General features: G+C 40.8%; 2 protein-coding genes and 2 long non-coding RNA genes across 5 annotated transcripts in view; 2 read left to right on the top strand and 2 right to left on the bottom strand.

Moving 5' to 3' along the window:
• The window catches only part of LOC309496447 (uncharacterized protein), a gene marked incomplete at both ends in the record, with an annotated part of 3,401 nt that extends 2,985 nt beyond the window's left edge, over positions 1-416 (top strand). Inside the window, one exon of the mRNA XM_082166438.1 lies at positions 241-416. Coding sequence (XP_082022564.1) covers positions 241-416 — 176 coding nt within the window. The remainder of the gene's footprint in view (positions 1-240) is intronic.
• The window catches only part of LOC309497079, a 284,477-nt gene that overhangs the window by 213,613 nt on the left and 47,142 nt on the right, over positions 1-23,722 (bottom strand). The window lies entirely within an intron of this gene.
• Positions 3,336-4,645, bottom strand: LOC309496512. 2 transcript variants are annotated; one of them, XR_014205142.1, is made up of 4 exons: positions 3,902-4,645; positions 3,625-3,660; positions 3,501-3,548; positions 3,336-3,398 (listed from the first exon to the last, which is right to left on the bottom strand). It is a non-coding gene; the product is annotated as an uncharacterized lncRNA (long non-coding RNA). The 2 variants fall into 2 exon arrangements; XR_014205141.1 differs by having other exon boundaries at positions 3,625-4,645.
• On the top strand, positions 5,152-8,956 carry LOC309496446 (uncharacterized protein; the record flags this gene model as incomplete). The annotated part of the gene is made up of 7 exons (XM_082166437.1): positions 5,152-5,552; positions 5,662-5,942; positions 6,167-6,341; positions 6,420-6,715; positions 6,811-6,980; positions 7,067-7,321; positions 7,413-8,956. 7 exons carry the CDS (start codon positions 5,152-5,154, stop codon positions 8,142-8,144), a joined length of 2,310 nt encoding a protein of 769 aa, XP_082022563.1. The 3' UTR covers positions 8,145-8,956.

Here is a 23,722-nt window from a genome sequence, read left to right as displayed (position 1 = left end):
CGCGCACGCACGCACGCACGCACGCACGCACGCACGCACGCACGCATGCTTAAAATCATTTCTTGAATCTCTATAAGAAGCAGAGGTCACTGACTTATTTTTGTTTTCCAGTGATTTGACAGTGATTTGATTACAATGTATGTTTTCGCTGTACATAGCTGTTTCTGAGTTCTTAATGTTTAAAGAGTTAGACTTTTTTTTTTTTTTTTTTTTTACTCAGCAGCTCATTCTGACTCACAGTTCTGATGATGAAAGTGGCAAAGAGCTTTTTTGAGATGCTAAAGCCGTGTGCTGCCCAGCGGCCCAGATGTGCGATTTCGGAGAGGCGTTGCTGGGATGTGCTCCGCTTCCATGTGAAAGTGAATGAAGGCGGCAGCCATGGCCTTCTGTATGTTAATCTTTTATTTGATATTTGATCATTTGATGCATAATGGTCTGGCACCTGTGTCAAGAGGAGTCCAATATTTCAATACGTTATTAAAGCACAGTCAATGTGATATATGTGTAACCGGAATGAGTATGTTGCGCCTTTAAGTGGGCAGATGACGTAATGGGCAGGCTGCGTTTAAAGTCTTGCGGGCGTCAAGGAAACAGCGTTTGCTCTCGTTTTACGCTCGATGAGCGAGTTTGTGTTTCTTCCTCTGCTGGCGCGTTGAAAGAACAGTTTGACCCACTGTGCCCGACAATTCAGAGTGAGTAAATACTGTAAGTTTTAATAGTAGTTGATCTTAAAGGAGATATATGTCAGTATAAATTGTATTCACTATAGTAAATGTGTTCTAGGATTTCTCCTGCACCAATGACTGATGTGAGAACATAGTGCGCGTGCCATTTTAAGTTTGGTTTCGGCCACCTGACGTGAGTGAATGATCAAGTTGGTTTATGTTTTATTTCAAATTGTTAAAATATTAAAATGCGTATTTTTAGGAGCATTATTAGTTGGCTGAGCTACGACTGCATTGCAACACTTTTGCCTTTCAATGAGACTGATGCATCTTAATCATCCATTAAGTGAGCCTTAGCATATCAGCAACGTGAGTATTTTTATATGATTGTTTTGAATGTAGAATGTTGTATGTGTAATAAAAATTAAGTGGTTTCGATTACAGGTCAAAAACCTCTCTTGGCAAGTGGCCATCGTTTTTTTCCCCACCGAACTTGGGATTTAATTGTTTGCTTTATTTTTTGTTTATTTGTTATACTTTGATTTTTGTGACATTCATTTTTCTGCAGGGTCTGCCTGTTTTATTTAGTGGCATACCACTGTATGGGAGGTCTTGTTGGGTTGTGTGTTTTACATATTATGGTTTGATTGGTTTAGATTTTTTGGGGGGTTTGATTTGTTCCTCCCATGTGGTGTAATTACCATTTTATGATTCCTGGTTGATTTGTGTTATTTTGAGTGTCGTTCTTATCATTGTTTTTTTCTTTATCATTTGATCTAAATTATGATGTGTCTGTTTAATTAATCTGAATTTTATATTGATTTATTTCTTTAATTGTATTCTTTTAATTTGATTCTGATTTGTTTGGAGCATTGTTTTCATTTCTTTTTTGAGAATTATTTTGGTTAAGTTTACTTTAAATCCATTTAGAGTGGAGTTGAATTGTTGTTGTTTGTTTGTTTGTTTTCTTTAGTTTGTTTGTGTTGTGAATAACATTGTTACCAACCAAGTCACTTCAGCCATAAGAGAAGAACAGTACTTGTCATTTAATAAAGTAAATCAACTTTTTTGTACTCTGGCTTCTAGATCATTTATTTGAACTGCCTGTGCAAAGAGATCATTGTTAGGGTCCCCCATCCTAGAATGTGGGGGTGGCGTAGTCAATTTGGTCGACAATATAACAGCCACTAAGTTTAGGTCACATATGATTACAGTTGTTGTTGTTGTTGTTTTTTACGGCTTAGGGCAAAAACCTCTACAGAAAACGAATATGTTTGTGCAGTGCGTAGGAGTGCAGAGCAAGAAATATGCCCATGTGAACTTTCAGCGGCCCATCAGCAGCAGCAACGTGCCGAACTGCTTCAACAAAAGCAGTCCAACCAAAATACTATGCAAGGCTCTAGCTCGGAGGATTGAATCACATATTCCTAACTCTCTTTAGGCCGCCACATTAGGGAGGGGGTCCGCGAACAGCCTGCTAGGCACTCGGTGGTAGGAGGTAAGTGGACCGCTGCGCGACGCCCCCTAGATGATTTTTCGGGGCCCGGCCGACCGAGGGGGGCCCCTGCGGGGCGGGCCAGAGGCGTCGCCTCGGGCCCAGGGGCCTCGGCGGCCCCGCGGGAGCTCGACGAAATTCGGCCGATTCGCCCGCATTCTGGGCATCGGCCACAGGGGGGCGACACCCGGCCACCTGCAATCGTTTCGACGCGCGCCGAATAGGTTGCAGGCGGGCGTCCACGGAGCGCACGTGCCTCCCCCTGACCGCCTTTTCGGCAGATTCCCTGACCACACCCGCCGACCACGAAGCGCCCGTTCGTCCCACTGAGCGCCCGTGACCGCCCCCGACCACGCCCACTGACACGAACTGCCTATTCGTCCCCCTAACCGCCAGTTTGACCAGGAAGCGCCCGACCGCCCCCTGACCACGCCCTGACCACGCCCACTGACCACGAACGGCCTATTCGTCCCCCTAACCGCCCGTGTGACCACGAAGTGCCCGTTCGTCCCCCTGACCGCCAGTGTGACCACGGACAGCCTATTCGTCCCACTGACCGCCTATTTGACCACGAACGGCCTGTTCGTCCACGGCCAATCTAAGTGACAGCCCATTGCCCTGCTTACTGACCACGAACAGCCTATTCGTCCCCCTGACCTCCTGTGTGACCACGAATGGCCTATGTGTCCCATCGGCATAACTATGCATCATTAGACTTAAAATGTCATGTCCACGGAAAGCCTATCTGGATCATGTCAAATAAGCTATAGTTGGTATGTTTTGGACAAATAGATGAGACAGACAAAACCATCATTTTAAAATTTAAATTTTTGAACCATAATTCGATGAACATTTATTTAACATGATTTATAAAAGTACAAATTGAACAGAACAAAGGACAGTAAAACAGAAATATATTTGAAAATACAATATGTAAAACATAAATACAATATATATAATATATAAAACGAAATAAATATAAAACTATGGCATAAAATATTTGAACTATATACATTTATACAAACTATTTACAAATCAAGCAGGTCGCTGAGGTCGACAGTGCACAAGTCTGTGTTGTCCTGAAGAAAAGGGAAACAAAGAAAAACGATTAAAAAATAAATAACACAACAACAAAACTTGGTTTCATGCATGTAAACTTATCACCTATTACTTACCTTGTGCACCTGAAGACGCCTGAAAACACTGCTCATACTCGCTTACCTCCCTGAATAACTCGTCTAAGAAGAACAAGAAAAAGTTCTTTTTTTTTTTTTTTATGTCCTGTTCATGGAGAAAAACAATACAGGACAAGTTTAAACAATTGTTCACCTGATACCTACCGAGGCTTTGCGCTTCTTTGGGTGGCTCATTGTTCTCCATAAGAAGGGCTACAATCAAAAATAAAAAAAAGTTATTAATGTGTTGTTCTTGTATAGACAGCATAATTACATGTTGATCACTTACCCAGAAAGCTTGGAGCCCCTTCCATTTCAAACTCGTCTACAATAAACACACACACACACACACACACACACACACACACACACACACACACACACACACACACACACAAACACACAAACACACACACACACACACACACACACACACACACACACACACACACACATACACACACACACACACACACACACACACACAAGCAGACTCAATAGTTTGATCAACACCTTGTAAAAAAATATGTTATACTCCCATTGCAAGAAAATCATTCAAAACCTACCCAGCAATTGGAGGCACTCCTCTGGGATAGGCAGAGGGGTCTCTACAGGGCCATCCAGAGCTGACAGGACTGGAGGGTCAAGTTGTTGACCGTTGTTCAGTTTTTGTAGCTGTTCCTCTGCTAGCTCTTTCTTTAACTGTTTGGTCAACAACTTGACCCTTTTTCCCTGAAGAGAGTTTTATTCAAAACATTTTTTAAATGAATTCACAAAAACAAGTATGCTAGTTTGAGATTAGACTTACTGTCAGCTCTGGATGGCCCGATTTTAAGTGTCGCTCCACATTTTCAAAAATGATGTCACACTCAGGACACCTGATGTTCCTTAGCTTTATTCTACCCCTGGCAAGTTTCAGCAATATTTTCCTTTCCTCTGAATTTTCTATTTGGTGCTGTGACCTCAGGTGGTGCCTTAGGTGCACAACTTTTGATGGGCACAACGGGCAAGTCAGTAGCATCTTTGACAAATGGAAACAAAGTTAGTTCAGTTTGAACTTCTAGAAACATGATATGACCTATTAATGCATTGTCCACGGACAGCTTACAGGGACCCTGTAATATAAGTTGCAAGTGGGCCCTTCCTGTGCCCAACTGTAACTTATTCGACAGGGTCCCTGTAAGCTGTCCGTGGACATGTCATGTCCACAGACAGCTTACAGTGACCCTGTCATGTAAGTTGCAAGTAGGCCCTTCCTGTGCCCAACTGTAACTTAAGTGACGGGACCTCTGTAGTCTGAAATATTCTCAAAATAACACTTTGAAATTACCTTGTCGAAGGGGGTGGCAGCAGCTGTTTACACCGTATGACTGAAATTAAGTTTAAGGGTTAGGGTCGCTTTTTACATATTCATAAAAAAAATAATAATAATTGCATTTTCAAAAAATATTTAAAATGTATTAATAAAAGGAAAATTACAAGGGATAAAGTTAAACATATCCACGCACAGTAGAGATCATAAACATGCATTTTTATTTCATAAACACTTAAAATAAAATAAAAAAATATTAAAATTTAAAATAAAACTGTAATAACAACCTGTCCAGTCTGACCATGGAAAGCCTATTAAGCTGTAGCTGGGATGATACACTCCCTTTTCAGGTAAGTGTACAGTAAATTACTTAAAATTGCACTCCAATTTCAGGTAAGTGTACAGTACAGGTTTTAAGGGAGCGAGTCGACCCCTAGTCAGTCCACACTAGACCACCACCAAGCGAGTCTGCGAGCCCGTTGTCTGCTGTCCAGTCGTGGAAAGATGCCCATCGAAACGTGCCCGATCTGTTTGCGCTCTTACGCCCGCCTCGGCCAGCACCTGGTCGTCACCCACGGCGTCAAGAACAAGGAGGAGAGGAAGCTCCTCCTTGCCATGGAGTCGGGGCGAGTGAACGCCCGTGCAGGCCTCTGCCCGGTTCCGGCGTGCAACAAATTCTCCAACCGCCTCGACCGCCATATCCGTACGCACTCTGAGGTCTCGGTGGGGGTGCAGGACGAAGCGCTCCGCTTCTGCAAGAGGAGAGTGTGTCTTTCCAAGCTGACTGCCCTGAGGGCCTCCAACCCGGCCGTACCTATGGTCTCCACCCTCGACCTGGAGGAGCAGCAGCTCATGGAGGAGGACCCGTCGTGCCCCCAAGACCCAGAGGACCTGGAGGAGGAGGAGTGCCAAAAAGGCAGGCTGCAAACAAGTAAAGAGCCTCCTCAGAACTCAGGTGGCCGACCTGAACAAGCAAGTCGACACCCTAAGTGAGACGCTCATATTGGTCACCAGGCGTTATCGAATCCTCAAGAGGAGGTCGACCTCCTTGGGCTCGACCCGCATCGGGCAGGTGGCCCAAAGGCTCCTCTCCTCTCTCGGCCCGGAAGAAGAGGAGCGCGGTCCCGTGGAAGAGGACGTCAAGTCTTCCCCCGAGGTGCCCTCTGCCGTTCAGCAGCCCCCTGCCTTGCCCGAGGAGAAACCTGAGGGAGACGGGGAGAAGCCTTCCACGAGTCGGCAGCCGCAGGACGTCGAGGAAGATCAACCCCATTACCCCGACCACGTGGTGGTGCTGAGTGAGTGTGACGCTTTTATCTGTTTTATCTTTTTAACTTGTGGCTGTGCTAACACTAACTCTTGCATTGTCCACGGACAGCTTACAGGGACCCTGTAATATAAGTTGCAAGTGGGCCCTTCCTGTGCCCAACTGTAACTTATTCGACAGGGTCCCTGTAAGCTGTCCGTGGACAATGTACTACTTCCTCTGTTCTCACTTTTTTCTCTCTTTCTCTTTTTGCAGACGAGATCGTAGAGGAGTACAGGCGGCACAGGGAAGGCCCAGACCCTGGCACCAAGTTGAAAGAAAACGTTGGCTGTCAGGTGTACCGCATCAAGAAATTTCTGGCGGTCATGTCGAGGGGCAAGAAAAACCTGGCCGACTTCCGCTTCCTGGACGACACTGCCAGGATACACAGGTGAGTAGCTTTTCTCCCGTCGTGGGCTCAGTTTGAAAACAATCTATCGCCTCTGTAACCATTCTTGTCTTCTCGCAGTTGGGTCAGCTCCCTCCGACAGGCCAAAATGGCGGTGACCACCATCCAGCACTACGTGCTGAACGTCGGCTGCTTCATGCGGTTCCTTTCCGAAACCCCTCCGCAGTCCTGCCGCCTCTCCAGAAAAGCCCTGGTCGGCCTTCGCAGGGAGATGGGGAGCCTGAGGAAGTCCCTGAAGAGGGGCTTGGCCGTCCACCAGACGGCGGTCAAGGAGGGCAAGGAGACGAATATCCTTGCCAAGGCCACCCTTTTGAGGTGCCGGGAGCTCGCGGCCAAGGCCATCCCCGAGCTACTGGGTAAGTTGTCTTTTACCTTCTCCCCGACTCGAGGTACTCACCTGTTGCCGAACGAACGTTTGAACCTTGACGTTGTGCTTCTCTCCCATCTTTAGACCTCCTGGAGAAGGAGCCCAGCCTGAAGAACCTGTGGAGGTTTTACGGGCACTTTGCGGCACTGCTCTCCTGCATTTACGGCCACAGAGGGGGTGTTTTTCAGAATATCACCATCCAGGAGGTTGTGGGGGCCCGTAAATCCTCCTCTGAGAGGGCGCACCTCATCAATGTGAGCGTCTGACTTTTATTTGTTGTGCCCGATTTGTTTTTGCCGCCTCTCCTGACTGTCGTTCCCCCCCCCCCGTGTGTCCACAGATAGCCCAGCACAAGACCAACATGGCCTTCGGGTCGGCCCAGATCGCCTTGACGGAGGAGGAGTTTGGGTGGGTGACGAGGTTCCTCCAGCTGAAGGACCAGCTGCCGGGCGGTCCCACGGCCAAATACCTGTTTTTCACGTCCACCCAAAACCCCTGCAAGAACTTGAACTGCTACTTCCAGGAGGCCTGGAAGTCGATGGGCCTTCCCGGCTGCCCCACCTTCACCGACGTCCGGACGTCCATTGCCAGTCACGTAAGTGTTTTTGGGCGCTCTGGCGCGTATTTCGGCGGCCTTCCCTGGTGGCGGCATTGGTTTTGACTTTTCTCTGTCTCTGTCTTTCCAGATCAAGTTCACCCACAACAATGACGACCGGGTGAAGCTGTCCAAGTTCATGTGCCACGACACGCGGACGGCGGACAAATTTTATGTGGCCAACTTGACTCCCCAGCAGGCCATGGAGCACCGCAGGCTGTTCGACGCTGCCCTGGAAGGTGCGGAGAGGGGATCCCCGTCGAAGGAGCCGACCTCGGGGAAGCGGCCTGCCAAGGGTAAGGGCAAGCAACCCCTAAAGAGGAGAGCTCCCGAGTCCCCGGACGAGGAGCTCACGTCGGGCAGCACCACTCCCGAGGGGACCCGCATGGAGCTCCAGGAGTCTGGGGCGTCCAGCCCCGAGTCCAGCGAGGTAAGTTGGCTACCTTTGACTTGCAGTGAACCTAGCGTGTTAAAATCGTTTGCAACATCACGATCGCTTGCTCACCATGTCTTTGTGTGTACGCATTTGTTTTACCTTGCACAGCACGGGGAGGAGGAGGCCTCGGAGAAGGGATCCCAAGACGAGCAGGAGCCACAGGAACCGAGCACCCCCCCCAGAAAGTACCCTGCACGGAGAGGCAAGGCGACGGTGCTGCTGACTCCATTGAAGTCGCTGGGCTCGAGCCAGAAGCTTGTGTCACCGCTGAAGGTCAAAAAGGCCATCTTCTCCGCGAGCTCCACGACGCTCGTTGGGATCAACCGCCGAAAGAAGGCCGCAGAAAAGGTAAAGGCGGCCATGAACAGGCGAAGAAAACCAAAATAGGCGTTGCCTTCATCGTTTGCTCCGGTTGTTCGGTTTTTTTGGAGAGATTTTGAGTTTTTACCCTTGTTCCAGTGTTCGCTTTTTTGAGAGACTTTTTTTTTTTAACCCTTGTTCCAGTGTTCGATTTTTGAGACTTTTTTTTTTTACCCTTGTTCCAGTGTTCGTTTTTTGAGAGACTTTTTTTTTTTTTGTTTATCCTGTTCCAGCGTTCGTTTTTTGAGACTTTTTTTTTTTTATCCCCTTGCAGTGTTCGTTTTTTTGTTTTAAATAAAGTTGTTTTTGTTGGTTGAAGTTTTAACTTCTTGTCTGTCTTTTTTTTCCAAGTATTATTGTGAAAATTGAATTAGAGATTTTATTCAATTGGTTCAAACTGGTTAAAGGGTTAATTGATCTGAACGTGTAATCAAAACATGTGTAATTAATTTGTTATAACACCTATGTCCACTGATAGCTTATAGGGGCCCTGTCAAATAAGTTACAGGTGGGCACAGGAAGGTCCCACCTGTAACTTATTTGACGGGACCTCTTTAGGCTGTCCGTGGTCAATGTATTAATAGGTCATAATTCAGGGTTGTAAATGTTTTATTACTTTAAACATAATGTAGAGTGCACAGGGAAGACAAACAGACATGTTGGGGTACTTTAAAGTTCATAATTGTGCATAGTTAGCATTTAAATGGCATGTCCACAGACAGCTTACAGTAACCCAGTCGAATAAGTTACAGGTGGGCACAGGAAGGGCCCACCTGTAACTTATTTGACGGGGTCCCTGTAAGCTGTGTGTGGTCAATGTATTAATAGGTCATAATTCATTATTATGCATGTTTAATACTTAAAACGTGCAGTACAGTGCACAGGGAAGACAAACAAACATGTTGGGGTACTTTACAGTTTATAATTATGCATAATTAGCCTTAAATGGACATGTCCACGGACAGCTTACAGGGACCCTGTCAAATAAGTTGCAGGTGGGCACAGGAAGGTCCCACCTGTAACTTATTTGACAGGACCTCTGTAAGCTGTCCGTGGTCAATGCATTAATAGGTCATATTTCATACCTATTAATGTTTTATTACTTAAAACATGCAGTACAGTGCACAGGAAAGACAATCAAACATGCTGGAGTACTTTACAGTTCATAATTGTGCAAAATTAGCCTTAAAATGACATGTCCATGGAGAGCTTACAGGGACCCTGTCGAATAAGTTACAGGTGGGCACTTTTGTAAAATCACTCGACCGCTGAAAATTTCAAAGTCGAAAACAGCATCCCACCTGTAACTTATTTGACAGGGTTCCTGTAAGCTGTCCGTGGTCAATGCATTAACAGGTCATAATTCATGATTATTAATGTTTTATTACATAAATCATAGCCACCAGGCGCCGAGATATGGACGGGTGAGTTTTTGGAAAGATACGGTTGAGTTTTTGGGAAAGATACGGGAGAGTTTTCGGAAAGATACAGGTGAGTTTTTGGAAAGATATGAGTTGTTGCTTAAATCATAGAGTACAGTGCACAGGGAAGACAACGCAACGTGTTGGGGCTCTTTACAGTTCCTAATTATGCATAATTAGCCTTAAAATGGCATGTCCACGGACAGCTTGCAGGAACCCTGTTGAATAAGTTACAGGTGGGCACACCCAGTAAAATCATAGGAATTGCCCACCTGTAACTTATTCGACGGGACCTCTTTAGGCTGTCCGTGGTCAATGCATCAATGGGTCATAATTCATGATTATTAATGTTTTATTACTTAAAACATGCAGTACAGTGCACAGGGAAGACAATCTAACATGTTGGGGCTCTTTACAGTTCATAATTATGCATAATTAGCCTTAAAATGACAGGTCCACGGGCAGCTTAAAGGAACCCTGTTGAATAAGTTACAGGTGGGATGTTCACCAAACGCCTATGAAAATGAATGGGATAAGTGGCACGTGTCAGTGGCTCCCGCGCGGCCTCCGAGGGGCCCCCAAACTCGGCAAAAAGTTGCGTCACGTGGCCCTCTGCGACATACCGAGCGGGCCAGGTCGAGACGCGCCCGGTTTATTTTTTGCTATTTTTTATGCACCTCTCTGTCTCCCATTGATCTCTATGGGAGCATGTGTCTGCTAGGGTTAATTCAGCAGTTAGGATTAGAGGGCCCTCTAGGCTCAGGAAGCACCTAGAGCCACGAAACTCTGGGGCCCGACTCGGGGGCCCGTGGCGGTCGTCCGTGACGAATTTCGAGGTCCTGCGACCTTTTGACCCCTATGGGCGACTGTTTATTTGACGTCCCACGTGCAACTTATTCCATGGGGCTGTTGGTGGCCAATTAGCGCGAAAAAAGGTCAGAGGGACACGGAACTCTAGAACCCGTCCCAGGGGCCCGTGACGGGACGCATACGTCGATTTCGGGCCGATCGGGCGTTTCTTTCAAACCATTTTGCCGAAACACACACTTAGAACCGATCTAGAACCACCAAATCCAGGATCTAGAACCGGGGGCCCCTGGACTAGCACCGTGTCGAATCTGGGGTCGCTGCGACCTTTTGACCCCTTTTGGCCCCTGTTTGTTTGATGTCCCACCTGCAACTTATTCCATAGGGCTGTTGGTGGCCAATTAGCTCGAAAAAAGGTCAGAGGGACACGGAACTCTGGACACCGTCCCAGGGGCCCGTGACGGGACGTGTGTGTCAATTTCGGGGCGATCGGACCACACCGAACCTCGTTCGGCCCCTGGAGGTGCTAGGGGCCAGAAAATTCATAGAAAGCTGCGTCACACGGCCCCCACAAACATACAGAGAGGGGAACGTCTACACACACTCACAAAAAACACTTGGTGGTTAGGGGTCAAAATAGGCCCTTTTTGGACTATGAGGAAGACTATGGTGAAGGTTAGGTGGTCAGGGGACCCCATAGGCACTTTGTGGCAGTGAAGAAGAGGATAGGTGGTTAGGGGTCAAAATAGGCACTTCGTGGTCAACGAGGAAGACTATGGTGAAGTTTAGGTGGTCAGGGGACCCCATAGGCACTTCGTGGCAATGAAGAAGAGGATAGGTGGTTAGGGGTCAAAATAGGCACTTCGTGGGCAACGAGGAAGACTATGGCGAAGTTTAGGTGGTCAGGGGACCCCATAGGCACTTCGTGGCAATGAAGAAGAGGATAGGTGGTTAGGGGTCAAAATAGGCACTTCGTGGGCAACGAGGAAGACTATGGTGAAGTTTAGGTGGTCAGGGGACCCCATAGGCACTTCGTGGCAATGAAGAAGAGAATAGGTGGTTAGGGGTCCAAATAGGGGCTCCCTGGCACTGAGGAGGACTACGGTGAAGAGTAGGTAGTTGGCGGACACCAAAAGCACTTGGTGGACCTGCCCGTAGTGCACTGGCACCCCCAGAGGCGTCCACCCAGGGCCTATGGTAATTTATGGTAATTTGGGCCACTTTATATGCGATTTTAGAAAACGTCCAAGTCACCATTAGGTTAAGCAGCTCGTGTCGTCCATTTCGAGCACGCGGACCTTCGAGTGCCTAGGCCGACAATGGCAACTTAAATGAATGGGCAAATTCCCACGAACTACCTAGATTCCTTTACTAAACTTTTTACATTACATTTTAACAATAAAGCCAACCACACAGGTAGATAAATAATTAACGTTACCTTGCGGTATCCACAGAAAAAAAGCTTATTACCACAGTAAGTTACTTCAGGTGGTAACGCTAGCGAACTTACAGTATAATGTTAAGTAAGTTATATTTAAAACGAAAAATAGATAACATTACTCACGTGTGTAGCATTCGGTGTTAACATTAGTTGTACAAATAATACTGATAACGGTGCATAGACGTTGGAACATGGGGGGCGAATTAGTCTAGGCTGGTCCCACACACCTGTGTGATTAGAACCATAGATTAGAACGGTCAGTGCATCACATGATCAACTGCTAAATTCAAATGTTGAGACAGGCAAGCACATACTGTTTATTTTATGTTTCAGACATATAAATTCACATAATTACTAAAAAACAATACATTAAGAGTTTGTAAAAATACACACTGATGTCAAAGGAAGAGGCAATAATAATCCTTTCCATTATAATTCGACACGTTTTATTTATATCAGATACAAATCGTGTAAGTAACTTTAATGTTTACTCTATTCTTCTCCCAGTTCATCAGCCACTTACTTTTAAGTATTTCGGGAGAAGTGGATGAATTCACGTGTTGTAAATCCAACAGATCCGATTCTCTGAACTGCGTCTGCGGCACAAACTAACATGGCGGCGACCATCGCGCATACAGCTCAACTAACGCGATCGTTATAAAGGTGTTTAAACAACAAAACACTTCCACTTGCATATATTTGACAATCGGAATATGAGATATTTTATGCCATATCTAACAAATTTGTGAATATTTGGAATAAAAAAAGGAAAAAATGACATAAAAGCAGATCATCATTCATTCAGCTCTGTTGTTGCTGCGGTGTGTCACGTGACACGCAATGACGCATCACCATGGGAACCATAACAGTCGTCTTGAACTGGGGGGGGGGGGGGGGGGGGTCAGTCAGAATAAACTTACGTGTGAAAGGTGTGAAAGGGTTTTAAAGTTTTTCAACGTTGTAAAAATAATACACGAATAAACAATGAGGGAGTCTAAACGAAACAACGAAACATAATACATAAAAATTATAATGGAAGTTAAACTTAAAGCACAATCGTACAGCAGAGTAGTCACGTGGTGCGTCATTCTCTCCAGGATGCGCTGCAGGGAAAATAAACATTTAATCATGAATGCTCATTATGTATTTGTAGCCTACTTATCATTTTTGATAGTAGGGGGCTAATAAAGCTAATATAGACACTTATAGCATGTGTTGCCTTTATTATAAGGTTTATATACGGCTTTTAATTTTTTGCGGGTCCAGACAGATTTATTTATTAATTTATTTATTTGGTCCAAAATGGCTCTTTCAATATGGCTCTAATACTGTTTATGCATCAGTAAATCAAGCCAGTGACTAAACAATCAACTTCACGTCGTTTCTGTTAGTAGGATGAAAATAATCTTACTTAAACTGTGATTAATATACAGATAGCGATCAAAGAATAATCCCTTATCATTCGTCCAAGCTGTCAATCACACAAAGCCAGCGCTAGTTTATCTGGACACTTGCCAAAACTCGTTATTAAATCAATGATGCTGTTAAACTGTACAACGAAGTACTGTACGTACATCATGTTTGCATTGGTGAAATCATTAGTGAGAGTGCAGAAACTGCATTGTAATGATAAAATGTTCATTCATGTGATCAACAGGTTTAGACTTAAGTCAGAGCCATAGAGAGAGAAACCATTTCTCTCTATGGCACTGAGCCTCTGACTGAGGTCTCACAGCAGCCAATCACAGCAGTGTGCGTTTATACTGCAGTATCACAGGAAACACACCCCTTCAAACAGAGTGTTGAAGTCAGAGGCTAAAATCAGGCTAAGAAAAAGGTATTTTATTTCTAAATTATAAGAAATTTTGATCTATAAAATATAATAACATTATAAGGGCAGCCCAGGAAACATTTTAAAATAATAAAATAATCCATGGAAGGGCACCTTTAAAGAAAGAAGTGACATGGTAGGCCTACATTGCTGTTGAACATTTTATTTTTATTCAGAACAAGATTTGAACATGTTATAATAAATGTAAAAGCAAAGTGTTAAAGCAAAAAAACAAAGAATAGTAAATATTAAGTGTTAAATTAAAGTGTGAGAATTAGTAAGTGAACAAAAGTTTGAACATTGACAGTGTCACGATCCACACTTAATGAAACCAGGGAAGATCCAATAGCAGTATAATCATTTATTAAGGGTAATCCAAATCGTAGTCCTCCAGGCAGAAATCCAAAATCTAAATAAGCAATCCAACATGAGACACAAAAACAAGAACAGGCAGGAACAGGACACAGAAGTGGCGTGATATACAACAAGGACTCCGTAACACATACTAAAACAGACAGGGTATAAATACACAGGTAAATGACAATGCTAATGGGGAATTGGCTGAGTGTAATAATGAGTGACAAGGGACAGCTGAGTGCAATGAAGAGACAAGGATCATGAGGAATGTAGTTCGAATGTGACAGACACCGTGGGGAAGGAGGACATCTAGTGGTGACCCAAAGAACACAACCCAGACACTGTGACAGACAGTGAATATAAAACAAAATTATGAACAGATGTAATCAGTTACAATAACTAACAGTATAAAACAAAAATATTTATCAATTCCAGTAAATTCTTAGTTAAATTATATGGTATAAATTGACCAAAAACTATAAATATCTACTTTTCATAATGTAAAAAAATACAAATGAAAGTATTACAATTCCATAAAAAAAATAAAACCACCATGTATCTATGTGTTTGGCATAGGCTATGTTTAGTCTGCATTTGTGTTTGGTGGTGTTTGTTTTGCTTCTATTTGTTTTTGTGCAGGTGAAGCGGGTCTCTTTTCACCAGGGTTCTGTTTTTCAGTGGTTTGTGATGACACCGCTTCTGCGATTCTGCAAAGTTCTGTGTCAGTTTGTGTGTCAATTGGTGTTGATTTTGTTATATTTGTGACATGGTTGTCATCTGTAAAAGACACAGTGACAGGCCCACAGGTGAGTATAAACTCTTCAACGTCTTGGGCATCTAGGTAGTTTGAATCAGTCTCATTTTTCAAAAATTTGGTCAAAACTGAGTTTGTGATGGTCAATGAGATCTCGTCAATGTTTACTTTCACAATGAGAGATCCATTATACTTGGTAATGTAACTATGTAATGTAATGTATGTAAAAACAAATATTGCATCACAATTGATTGTCAAAACATTTGGTAACTAAATAGAATTTTATGAAGTTTAGTGACAACATGTTACAATGTTTACATTGTACAATGACTGGTAGGATACAGTTTTTATTATTGCTTGACAAAAATGTCAAGATTTCAATTCCATTCTTGTGATTTGATTCCGATTTTGATTCAGTATTGACTACTTTGGATACATGTTTATTTTAAATTTTATTTAAAAAAATAATCTCACCTAATGCTGTAAACATAGAGGGCCCAATCTGCTGGTATTATTAAAGGTTAAAAATAACAAATGAAATTAAATATAATTCAGTTTTTGTTATAATAACAATTATTTAATGACATAAGTAAAAATATAATAAATATGTAATATAGTGCTCAGCAAAATCTCCTCTCTAGCTATTTTTTCTATTCAATTAACATGCTATGGTCATTAAATGGCTTTCCTAAGGTAAATGTAACGTTATGTGACATAATTGTTCTCCTGCTATTATATATTGACCTCTTTCCGTGGTTGAAAAACACTAATTGGTCGATATTATGTATACTTTCGGTAAGTTGTACTGCATCTTTAAATAAAAAAGTAACAGCTGATCGGTTCACGTGCACTTGAAATGAGGCGCTCAGCGATCTGTCACGTCACATTTACAAACGCCAAACGTATTTTTTGTCTGAATTTCGTAATAAAATTGACGGAATCTAAGAGCTGATAATTAGTTTAATATTAAAAGTACCTCTTTGCTCCGCAATTTTTCTGTGCGTGAGAAAATGGATGTGTGGCGTGAGAGCGTGTGAAAAGTGTCAATTGCGTGAGTCTCACGCTCAATGCGTGAGAGTTGGCAGCCCTGGCTTTCAACACCTTTTACATGACACTATTTTTTTTCATGGCCATAGCAGGTTAAAATCTACCAAAAAAAATAAAAATCTACTACACTATGTCAGTAAAAAAACAATTTCAATCCTCCTGATGTTCTCTTGTAGCCTATACTTTCTTTATGTGGGCTTCTACTTCGCTAGCACCTTTATTTGACACTGACAAGTACGTTCCAGCTTTGCAGTTCATGCATTCTGCTTTACACGGATCCCGACCGAAACGAAAAAAACGGGAATTTTCTCTGTAAATTATCTGTGAATTTACATTTGGGCTTTTTTTTTTTTTTTTTTTTTGCTGTTAGCTACTTACATCTGATCTCGCACTTGACCGTAAACTGAAGCGTCGACCGTCGAGTCCTGGTCGAGTCACGCTGCTAAAAATGAAATTCTGTGTCTGTGAACGTAAAGTCCGCCTACTTTGATTTGATTGGTCATTTCAAATATTCTGACATTGACGAGCAGTGTGACAGACCAATGAGGCTTAGATGAACACACACACACAGGCCTCTGTATTCTGACGTGCTCTCTGCTTGCCGCTGCGGATTGAGGAACGCGCTGATTATAACAAGACGGGGCGAAGCCGAAGCCGGTTTCATATGTTTTGTGTGCAAAGGCAAGCATGTATTTAAAGTACACGCTTAATGGCCCAATGAAAAATAATGAAAACCAGGACATTTTCATCACTTTATAAAAAACAGACAGGACGGCCAGGACAGGACGTGAAAACAGGACATGTCCTGGGAAAACAGGACGTTTGGTCACCCTATAATAGTTGTGGTTTGTTGCCTGATTTTAGTGTTTCTCGTGGTGGTTAACTGAATTTTAGCATTGAACAATCTCGTTGAGAGATTTGTGACCTCATATGTTTTTCCAATTACAACCTGATCAATTTGATTGTCCCAAAGGGACATAGGAATGGTCCCAGTCTCGTCTGCAATCTTGCAGGTCTTCACCTCACTGTTGCTGTCATGGGCAGTGACCATGGTGCTTGTGGTGCTGATGTCTGTAACTGTTGCGATGAGTTGTGAAATCTGTAAAGTAGAGTAAATGGTTAATGTACTTATTAAAACAAAGGATCTGTAACTAGTGTGTTTGTGTAGTTATGTTTGAATGTTACATTTTTTGAAGTATAAGGTGACAGTTATGTTATAGTTCTAAAATTTGGCCCTCAAACAGAAATATAAAAACAGATTAGAGGTAAATTTAGAGGTAAATGCGATATATGTCTGTGAAACTGGGTTTTGAAGTTTTAGTTGATAAACATTACATAATAATTTTAATTATAATACATTTAATACAGCAATAAATGTATAATGTTTTTTTAAAGTGGGTATTTATGATGTCAAAGGATATCAAACACCGTGTCTGCAGAAGCCTACTTCAAAACTGATTGTTTAGCCTCACCCAGATTTGTGCATACATGCAATATGCTGATTTTACGCATCCGCCATTTTGAAATCGAAAGTTAGGCTCAGGTGGGAAGAACCCCGGAAGTGTCAGTGGTGAGAGACAACAAATATTTTGATCTCGTTTGCATTGTGCTCGTAATTACACATATGATGTTTGTCAATTTAAAAGATACATTTTAAAGTCAAGAAAGTATAAGACTGAAAATATGTAATTACAAAAACTACAAACCCAAAAGGCATTTTGTCATTTTTTTCTATAGTCTTATGTTATAATCATGATGTTACACCGTCATGTTTGAGTGTTTTGTACCAGACTGTACACATGAGCAAAGGATCTTTGACGTATATAGTGCAAGATGAGAGATGTAGTTCATTAAGCGATATTTACATAAAACTAAATGTTAATCTTTTGTTTTAATAAACTGTGACTTTCTTGACTTCATAATTATCTTTTAAATTGACAAATGTCATAATTCAGGGCACAGTTTAGATGGAATAAAAATATAAGTTGTCTCTTGCCATTGACTACCACATATTAATTACGAAATAAGGTCCCATGAGCTGAAAGCAGAGGGGAGGGACTTAGGGATGCTCCACTTTAAAATGAAAATTTTGCCATCACATATAGTCACCCTTGTGTTTTTTTAAACCTGTATGAATTTCTTCTGCTGAACAGAAAGGAAGATAATTAAAAGAATGTCAGTAACCAGACAGTTTCTGGTTACAGAATAGGCCTAATCGTATTTAAACTGTGATTAAATTATATACAGAATTCGTATCAGAGAGAAACGCTCCCTTTCCATTCGTCCAAGTTGTCAAGTTGACAATTTTTATTTTAAAGTGGAGTATGCCTATAGCCTCTCTATGCCTTGGACTACTAATCTGAAATTGCTGCCGCGATTTACACTATTGGATGTTAATATCCAACATAGGATATGTTTGTAGTTCGTTCTTGGTTCTTTTTTTACTTTATGAATTGTAAAAAAAAATCACTCTAAAGTATGAAAGAAATTTATGTACAGTTTTTGAGTAACTCATTTCTACATTAAGCAACAATATGCCATCGCATTCGCGACCATAGACAGTAAATAAGTTCGCGACACTCAGTGATTAAAGGCGACACTTCCGGTTTGAGCCTCGCTTTCGATTTCAAAGTAACGGCTGCGTGAAATCAGCGTGTATAGCATAACACGAGGTGATAAAAGATCGACACATGATCAATACTATTAGGCTACCTTTTAAACGATTCTAATGTTACGATAAGTTTTTTTTTTTTTTTTTTTGACAATGTAAATGTCAGTGCATTTCATTGTGGATTATTTGGTCAATTTCGGCTTGCAGACCAATTTTTACGATATGGATGTGCCTGCAAACTTGTAAGTACTTAAGTTTATTGTAATGCTTTATCTGTCATCAATGATTTCTGATAATAATTATTCAAGGTTATGCAGCTAATATTTTTCTCAAAATCGTTCGATTGCTACGCTGTTATGCATTAGTAAATCAAGCCAGTGCCTAAAAAATCAACTTCACGCCGTTTATATTTTAAGGATAAAGAATAGGCCTAATCGTATTTAAACTGTGATTAAATTATATACAGAATTCGTATCAGAGAGAAACGCTCCCTTTCCATTCGTCCAAGTTGTCAATCACACAGCGTTCGTTAATCTGGACACTTGCTAAAACTCGAAATTAAGCAAATGATGCGGTTACACTTCACAGCTATTAATGTATTTACAACGTGTTTGCATTGTTATTTTTGTGAAAGAATTCGTGATAGTGCATGAATTGCGTTGCAATGATTAGATCACCGCATTCTCACGATAGACTGTCATCTGCTCAGTGCTCATAACTGCAATATTTCATCTGTTGGAAATAGATCCAAATGATCAATACTTTTGACGATTTGTTAATCTTGATAGTAAAAAAAATGTAGTGAAAGTTTTCGAGAGAGTTGCATATGTTACACTAGTTATTTCTTATGGAAACGTCTGGCAATAACAGAAATGGGCGTTTACATTGAAGTAATACAGACACGTCCCCTTAAATCAGAGGCTAAAATCAGGCTTGGTCAAATGCCTTTTATTTGTAAATTGATAAAACTTGTTGCAGAAATCATAGTAACATATAAGTTATATAATTATTATTATTATATAATAACATAATAATGTATAATGTATCCACTTTAGGAGACATTATAAAATAATAAAGTCCAATTTATGACCCCTTTAAAAAAATGTAAAGCTCAATTTTATTTATAATAATAATAATAAACTTTATTTTTATATAGCGCCTTTAAAAAGCATCTCAAAGCGCTTCACAAAGCATACACCTACAATAGAACAAACAATGCATTAATAAAATAAAACAATGAAATGTATAATAAATAACAATAATATAGCAATTATAAACAGTTATATAAAAGCTACCCTAAACAAATAAGTTTTCAGGGAAGATTTAAAAACACTAAGAGATTCAGCTTGCCTAATCTCCAAAGGCAGGGAATTCCAAAGTTTTGGAGCATTCGCCGAAAAGGCCCGAAAAGGAAATATTTTTTAAAATATTTTTAAAAAAAATTAAAAATATAAATTTACATATTTATATACTTACTAATTTGTGAGTTGGCATGTTGCTGATTTCAGATACATTAGGCTGAGTCTGTTGTGGTGGTCTGTAGATGAAATCCAAATCAGTTGTCACGTCCACAGTGGTTTGTCTGGTGCACTGAATGTCGAAATTGTCCGTATGGCCTGAAAAGTAGAGTATATAGATGCATTGTGTGAGTACATTTAAATGGGAACAATAAGAAAACGGGTAGTCAATTCTATATTTATTCATGATTAAATGGCATTGTGAAGTGTTTAGTAAAGTTTTTGCTAAACTATAGTCATATTCATAAAATCCAATAGTTCAACAGTCGTTTTCCAGTCGTTACTTAAAAGCTCATTTAAAGTAGTCTGATACCACAGCAAAAATGTGACTGTTATGGATACGGGAAAGACAAATTATGTCTGAGTTCGCGCTTTATCTGATTCACTCTATGCGTGATACACATTGTGTGTTCCAGAGCTAAAATAATAGCTAGCGTTTCTCGAAACGCATGAGTGCTGAACTGCAATTGGTCCATGGATCAACTAGGCTACGATCCGTTTAACCCCTTATTGAAAATGTACAGTTTGCAGAAAGTATTATAAAAACGTATAATGACGAACAGAAAATGTTTAAAATATTTTTTATTTTTTTTTGATGTCTTAATCGGAGAAACCGAATGCATGTAGCCAGTTATCACGGTGTCATTTGATTTGTCCATTTTGCAATTTTCTGTATTGAATTTAATTCTTGACTTGGCGGGCTGCTGTCTTGAGCAAATCTAAAGCGGTAATGCTTTAGCCTATTTGAAAAGCGCGGGTTTTATATTCGTATTTTTCAAATTGAGATGGGCGTATTCAACTGGTGGTTTCTGATTCGCTTAAATGAAATCTAGTTTTTTGTAAACAAAAGGTAGCCTATCCCATTAACTGTATTGGTTTAAATGTAGGATGACATCAGTGATCAAAAATTAAAAGTAAATACAATATTTATAGAATATATTACTTCAAGAATAATTCTAATTTAAATTTTTTTTGTTTTTCAATGTATAAAAAGAAAAGAAAAAGATGTAGGCTGTACAGTACAGATTTAGGCTATTTGATTAGCCATTAGATAAACTGATGTAGGCCTATTTTTTAAATAAAAAAAGGTTTAGGGTTATTGGTGATGGCTGTAGGATAGACATATAGGATAGGACACATATTTGTATTATAGAAATATTAGACTCCCCATTGTGTGAATATAACAGTATATAATTTTTTTTTTAATCTGAAATATTTGACTGAGGTATTGTCTTGGAGGACCACTAATTGTTTAATTGTAATTTTAATATTTTGGGGTTTTCCACTCGTAGCCTATAATTTCCACAAATGAATGCACATTTCCATGTTAACTCCATAATGCGACATGCAGAAAAATGCACATACACAGCAGACACAGAGACAAACTTTATATTATAAGAATATGTGTGTATTGTTTTCATGATAAGGTCTAGCCCCTAACTCTTATCCCAGATAATCTTTCTGCATTTATACATTTTAGATAATAATAATAATAATATTAATGTAAAATGGTTTGGTAATTAGGTGTTACCATTCTCATAATGTAGGCAAAACTAAAGTCGTTTCTAATGGTAGTGGGTGAAACCTGTAGGCTGCAGAATGACTGTAAACAAAAAAAAATTTAAACTGAGATTTTGATTGGAAATGTTTATGCATCTTCCTGAGCTGATTCAAGTTATTCATTTATTAAACATTAAAAATGTAAAATGTTTTGTTGATCAGAGTAACTACTTTGTTTTGATGTAAGTTTGCTTTTTTTTCCGCATGTGCAACTTCAGCTACTTTTAAGTACGGCTGTTGATGAGAAATTTGTTAGCTGTGTGCTGCTTTAATTCCGTGTTTCTGCAGAATCACTGGTATGCATTAGTCATGTTTTTAATTGATTGTGTGTTATTTTGGTGATTTGGGCAGTTTTGGGTGCTTTTCAATGATGATGTGAATGGACATTGGACATTGTCTTGTTTATTCAATCCAGCGTTTCTGTACAGTCACTGGTGTTTATAGACATATTGATGGGAATGGTCATGTTTCTTACAGCAATGCTTGTTTGGGTTACCGCCGGCGCTCACTGGAAGACTACATTACCTATCTATCACTGCTTTAGAACTACAGCAAACTGTGGTAAGTCATATAGCTCAAAATACACAGAATGATTTTTCCTCGTGTTTTTTCCTCATTGTCCCTGCATTACAAATGGTATAAAGTTTCATTTGTTATTATTGTTATTGTAAATCATTTAATTAATAAGTAAGTTATACTTTGTATTATATTAAACATATTTTCTATATAATCATAAGCTAATTTAGCAGTTTTGCTGATTTAATGTAGTTTTTTTTAAACAAACAAGGAATTATATTTAATGAAATTGACTTATGCAGAAAACAAAAAACAATGTAGAGTGAATTAAAGGGATAGTTCACCCAAAAATGAAAATTCTGTCATCATTTACTCACCCTCAAGTTGTTCCAAACCTGTATGAGTTTCTTTGTTCTGCTGAACACAAAGGAAGATATTTGGAAGAATCTTTGTAATCAAACAGATCTCGGTCCCCATTGACTTCCATAGTAGGAAAAAATATATACTATGGTAGTCAATGGGGACCGAGATCGGGTCATTTTTGGGTGAACTATCCCTTTAAGTGAGACATTTGCTTATGTCTTGACAGATTTATTGACCATCTACAATGTCTTCAGCCACTATTTGAGGAGAAGAGAGGATGACTTGCAGTTATTAAAGGATGAGGTTGATGATGTTTCATGGCCAAATGAAATAACCAATCAGAGGAGAGCCCTTCTAGCCAATCAGAGGTGAAAAAGGCAGTACCTTCCCCTACCATCCTGGGGGAAAAAAATATCGCACTTTTATTAATTTTTTTTCCCCAATCTTTACCTTGGTTGAAGATTGTTGCCACTGTTACACTAATTGTGATAAACTTATCCATAATCCTGGAAGACGCCATTGTTCTTGAAGGCATTACACATCATCTAGCAGCATTTGCTTAATTTTCAGACTTATGCAATGAATATGGAGTATCCAAAATTACTGAAGAAATACAGTAGATTTTTATGGATGTAGATGGTAAGAGTGCAGTTACTGAAGTCTTAACCCATTTAATCCCAAATTTTTCCCAGACACAAAAATATCCAAATCATGTGTCATTAGTATCCCTTTGAAACAATCAATCATAATTTTTTGAAATTTTCATGGAGAAGTGTGTGAAAAAGTGTGTTTTATGATCGGTCACAATTGTGACCGGTGGGATACTGTGTTGTATCAACCATTAGACAGACTGAATATAGGTCTATTTGACCTGTGCAGTGTGTGTGTGTGTGTGTGTGTGTGTGTGTGTGTGTGTGTGTGTGTGTGTGTGTGTGTGTGTGTGTGTGTGTGTGTGTGTGTGTGTGTGTGTGTGTGTGTGTTTCTGTGTGTGTGTGTGTGTGTGTGTGTGTGTGTGTGTGTTTCTGTGTGTGTGTGTGTGTGTGTGTGTGTGTGTGTGTGTGTGTGTGTGTGTGTGTGTGTGTGTGTGTGTGTGTGTGTTTCTGTGTGTGTGTGTGTGTGTGTGTGTGTGTGTGTGTGTGTGTGTGTGTGTGTGTGTGTTTCTGTGTGTGTGTGTGTGTGTGTGTGTGTGTGTGTGTGTGTGTGTGTGTGTTTCTGTGTGTGTGTGTGTGTGTGTCTGTCTGTCTGTCTGTCTGTCTGTCTGTCTGTGAGTGAGATAAACAGATATGTGATTATCTGTATGTGTACATAACAAAGATAATTATCACTGTTATGAGTTTGGTTTTTTGAGTTGGCATGCATAATATGGGATACAGAGATTGA

This window comes from Leuciscus leuciscus (assembly GCF_965113295.1).
Source record: "Leuciscus leuciscus genome assembly, chromosome: 4".
Taxonomy (NCBI): domain Eukaryota; kingdom Metazoa; phylum Chordata; class Actinopteri; order Cypriniformes; family Leuciscidae; genus Leuciscus; species Leuciscus leuciscus.
The sequence above is the reverse complement of the archived record's forward strand: the minus strand, read 5'-3'. Positions and strand labels throughout refer to the sequence as shown.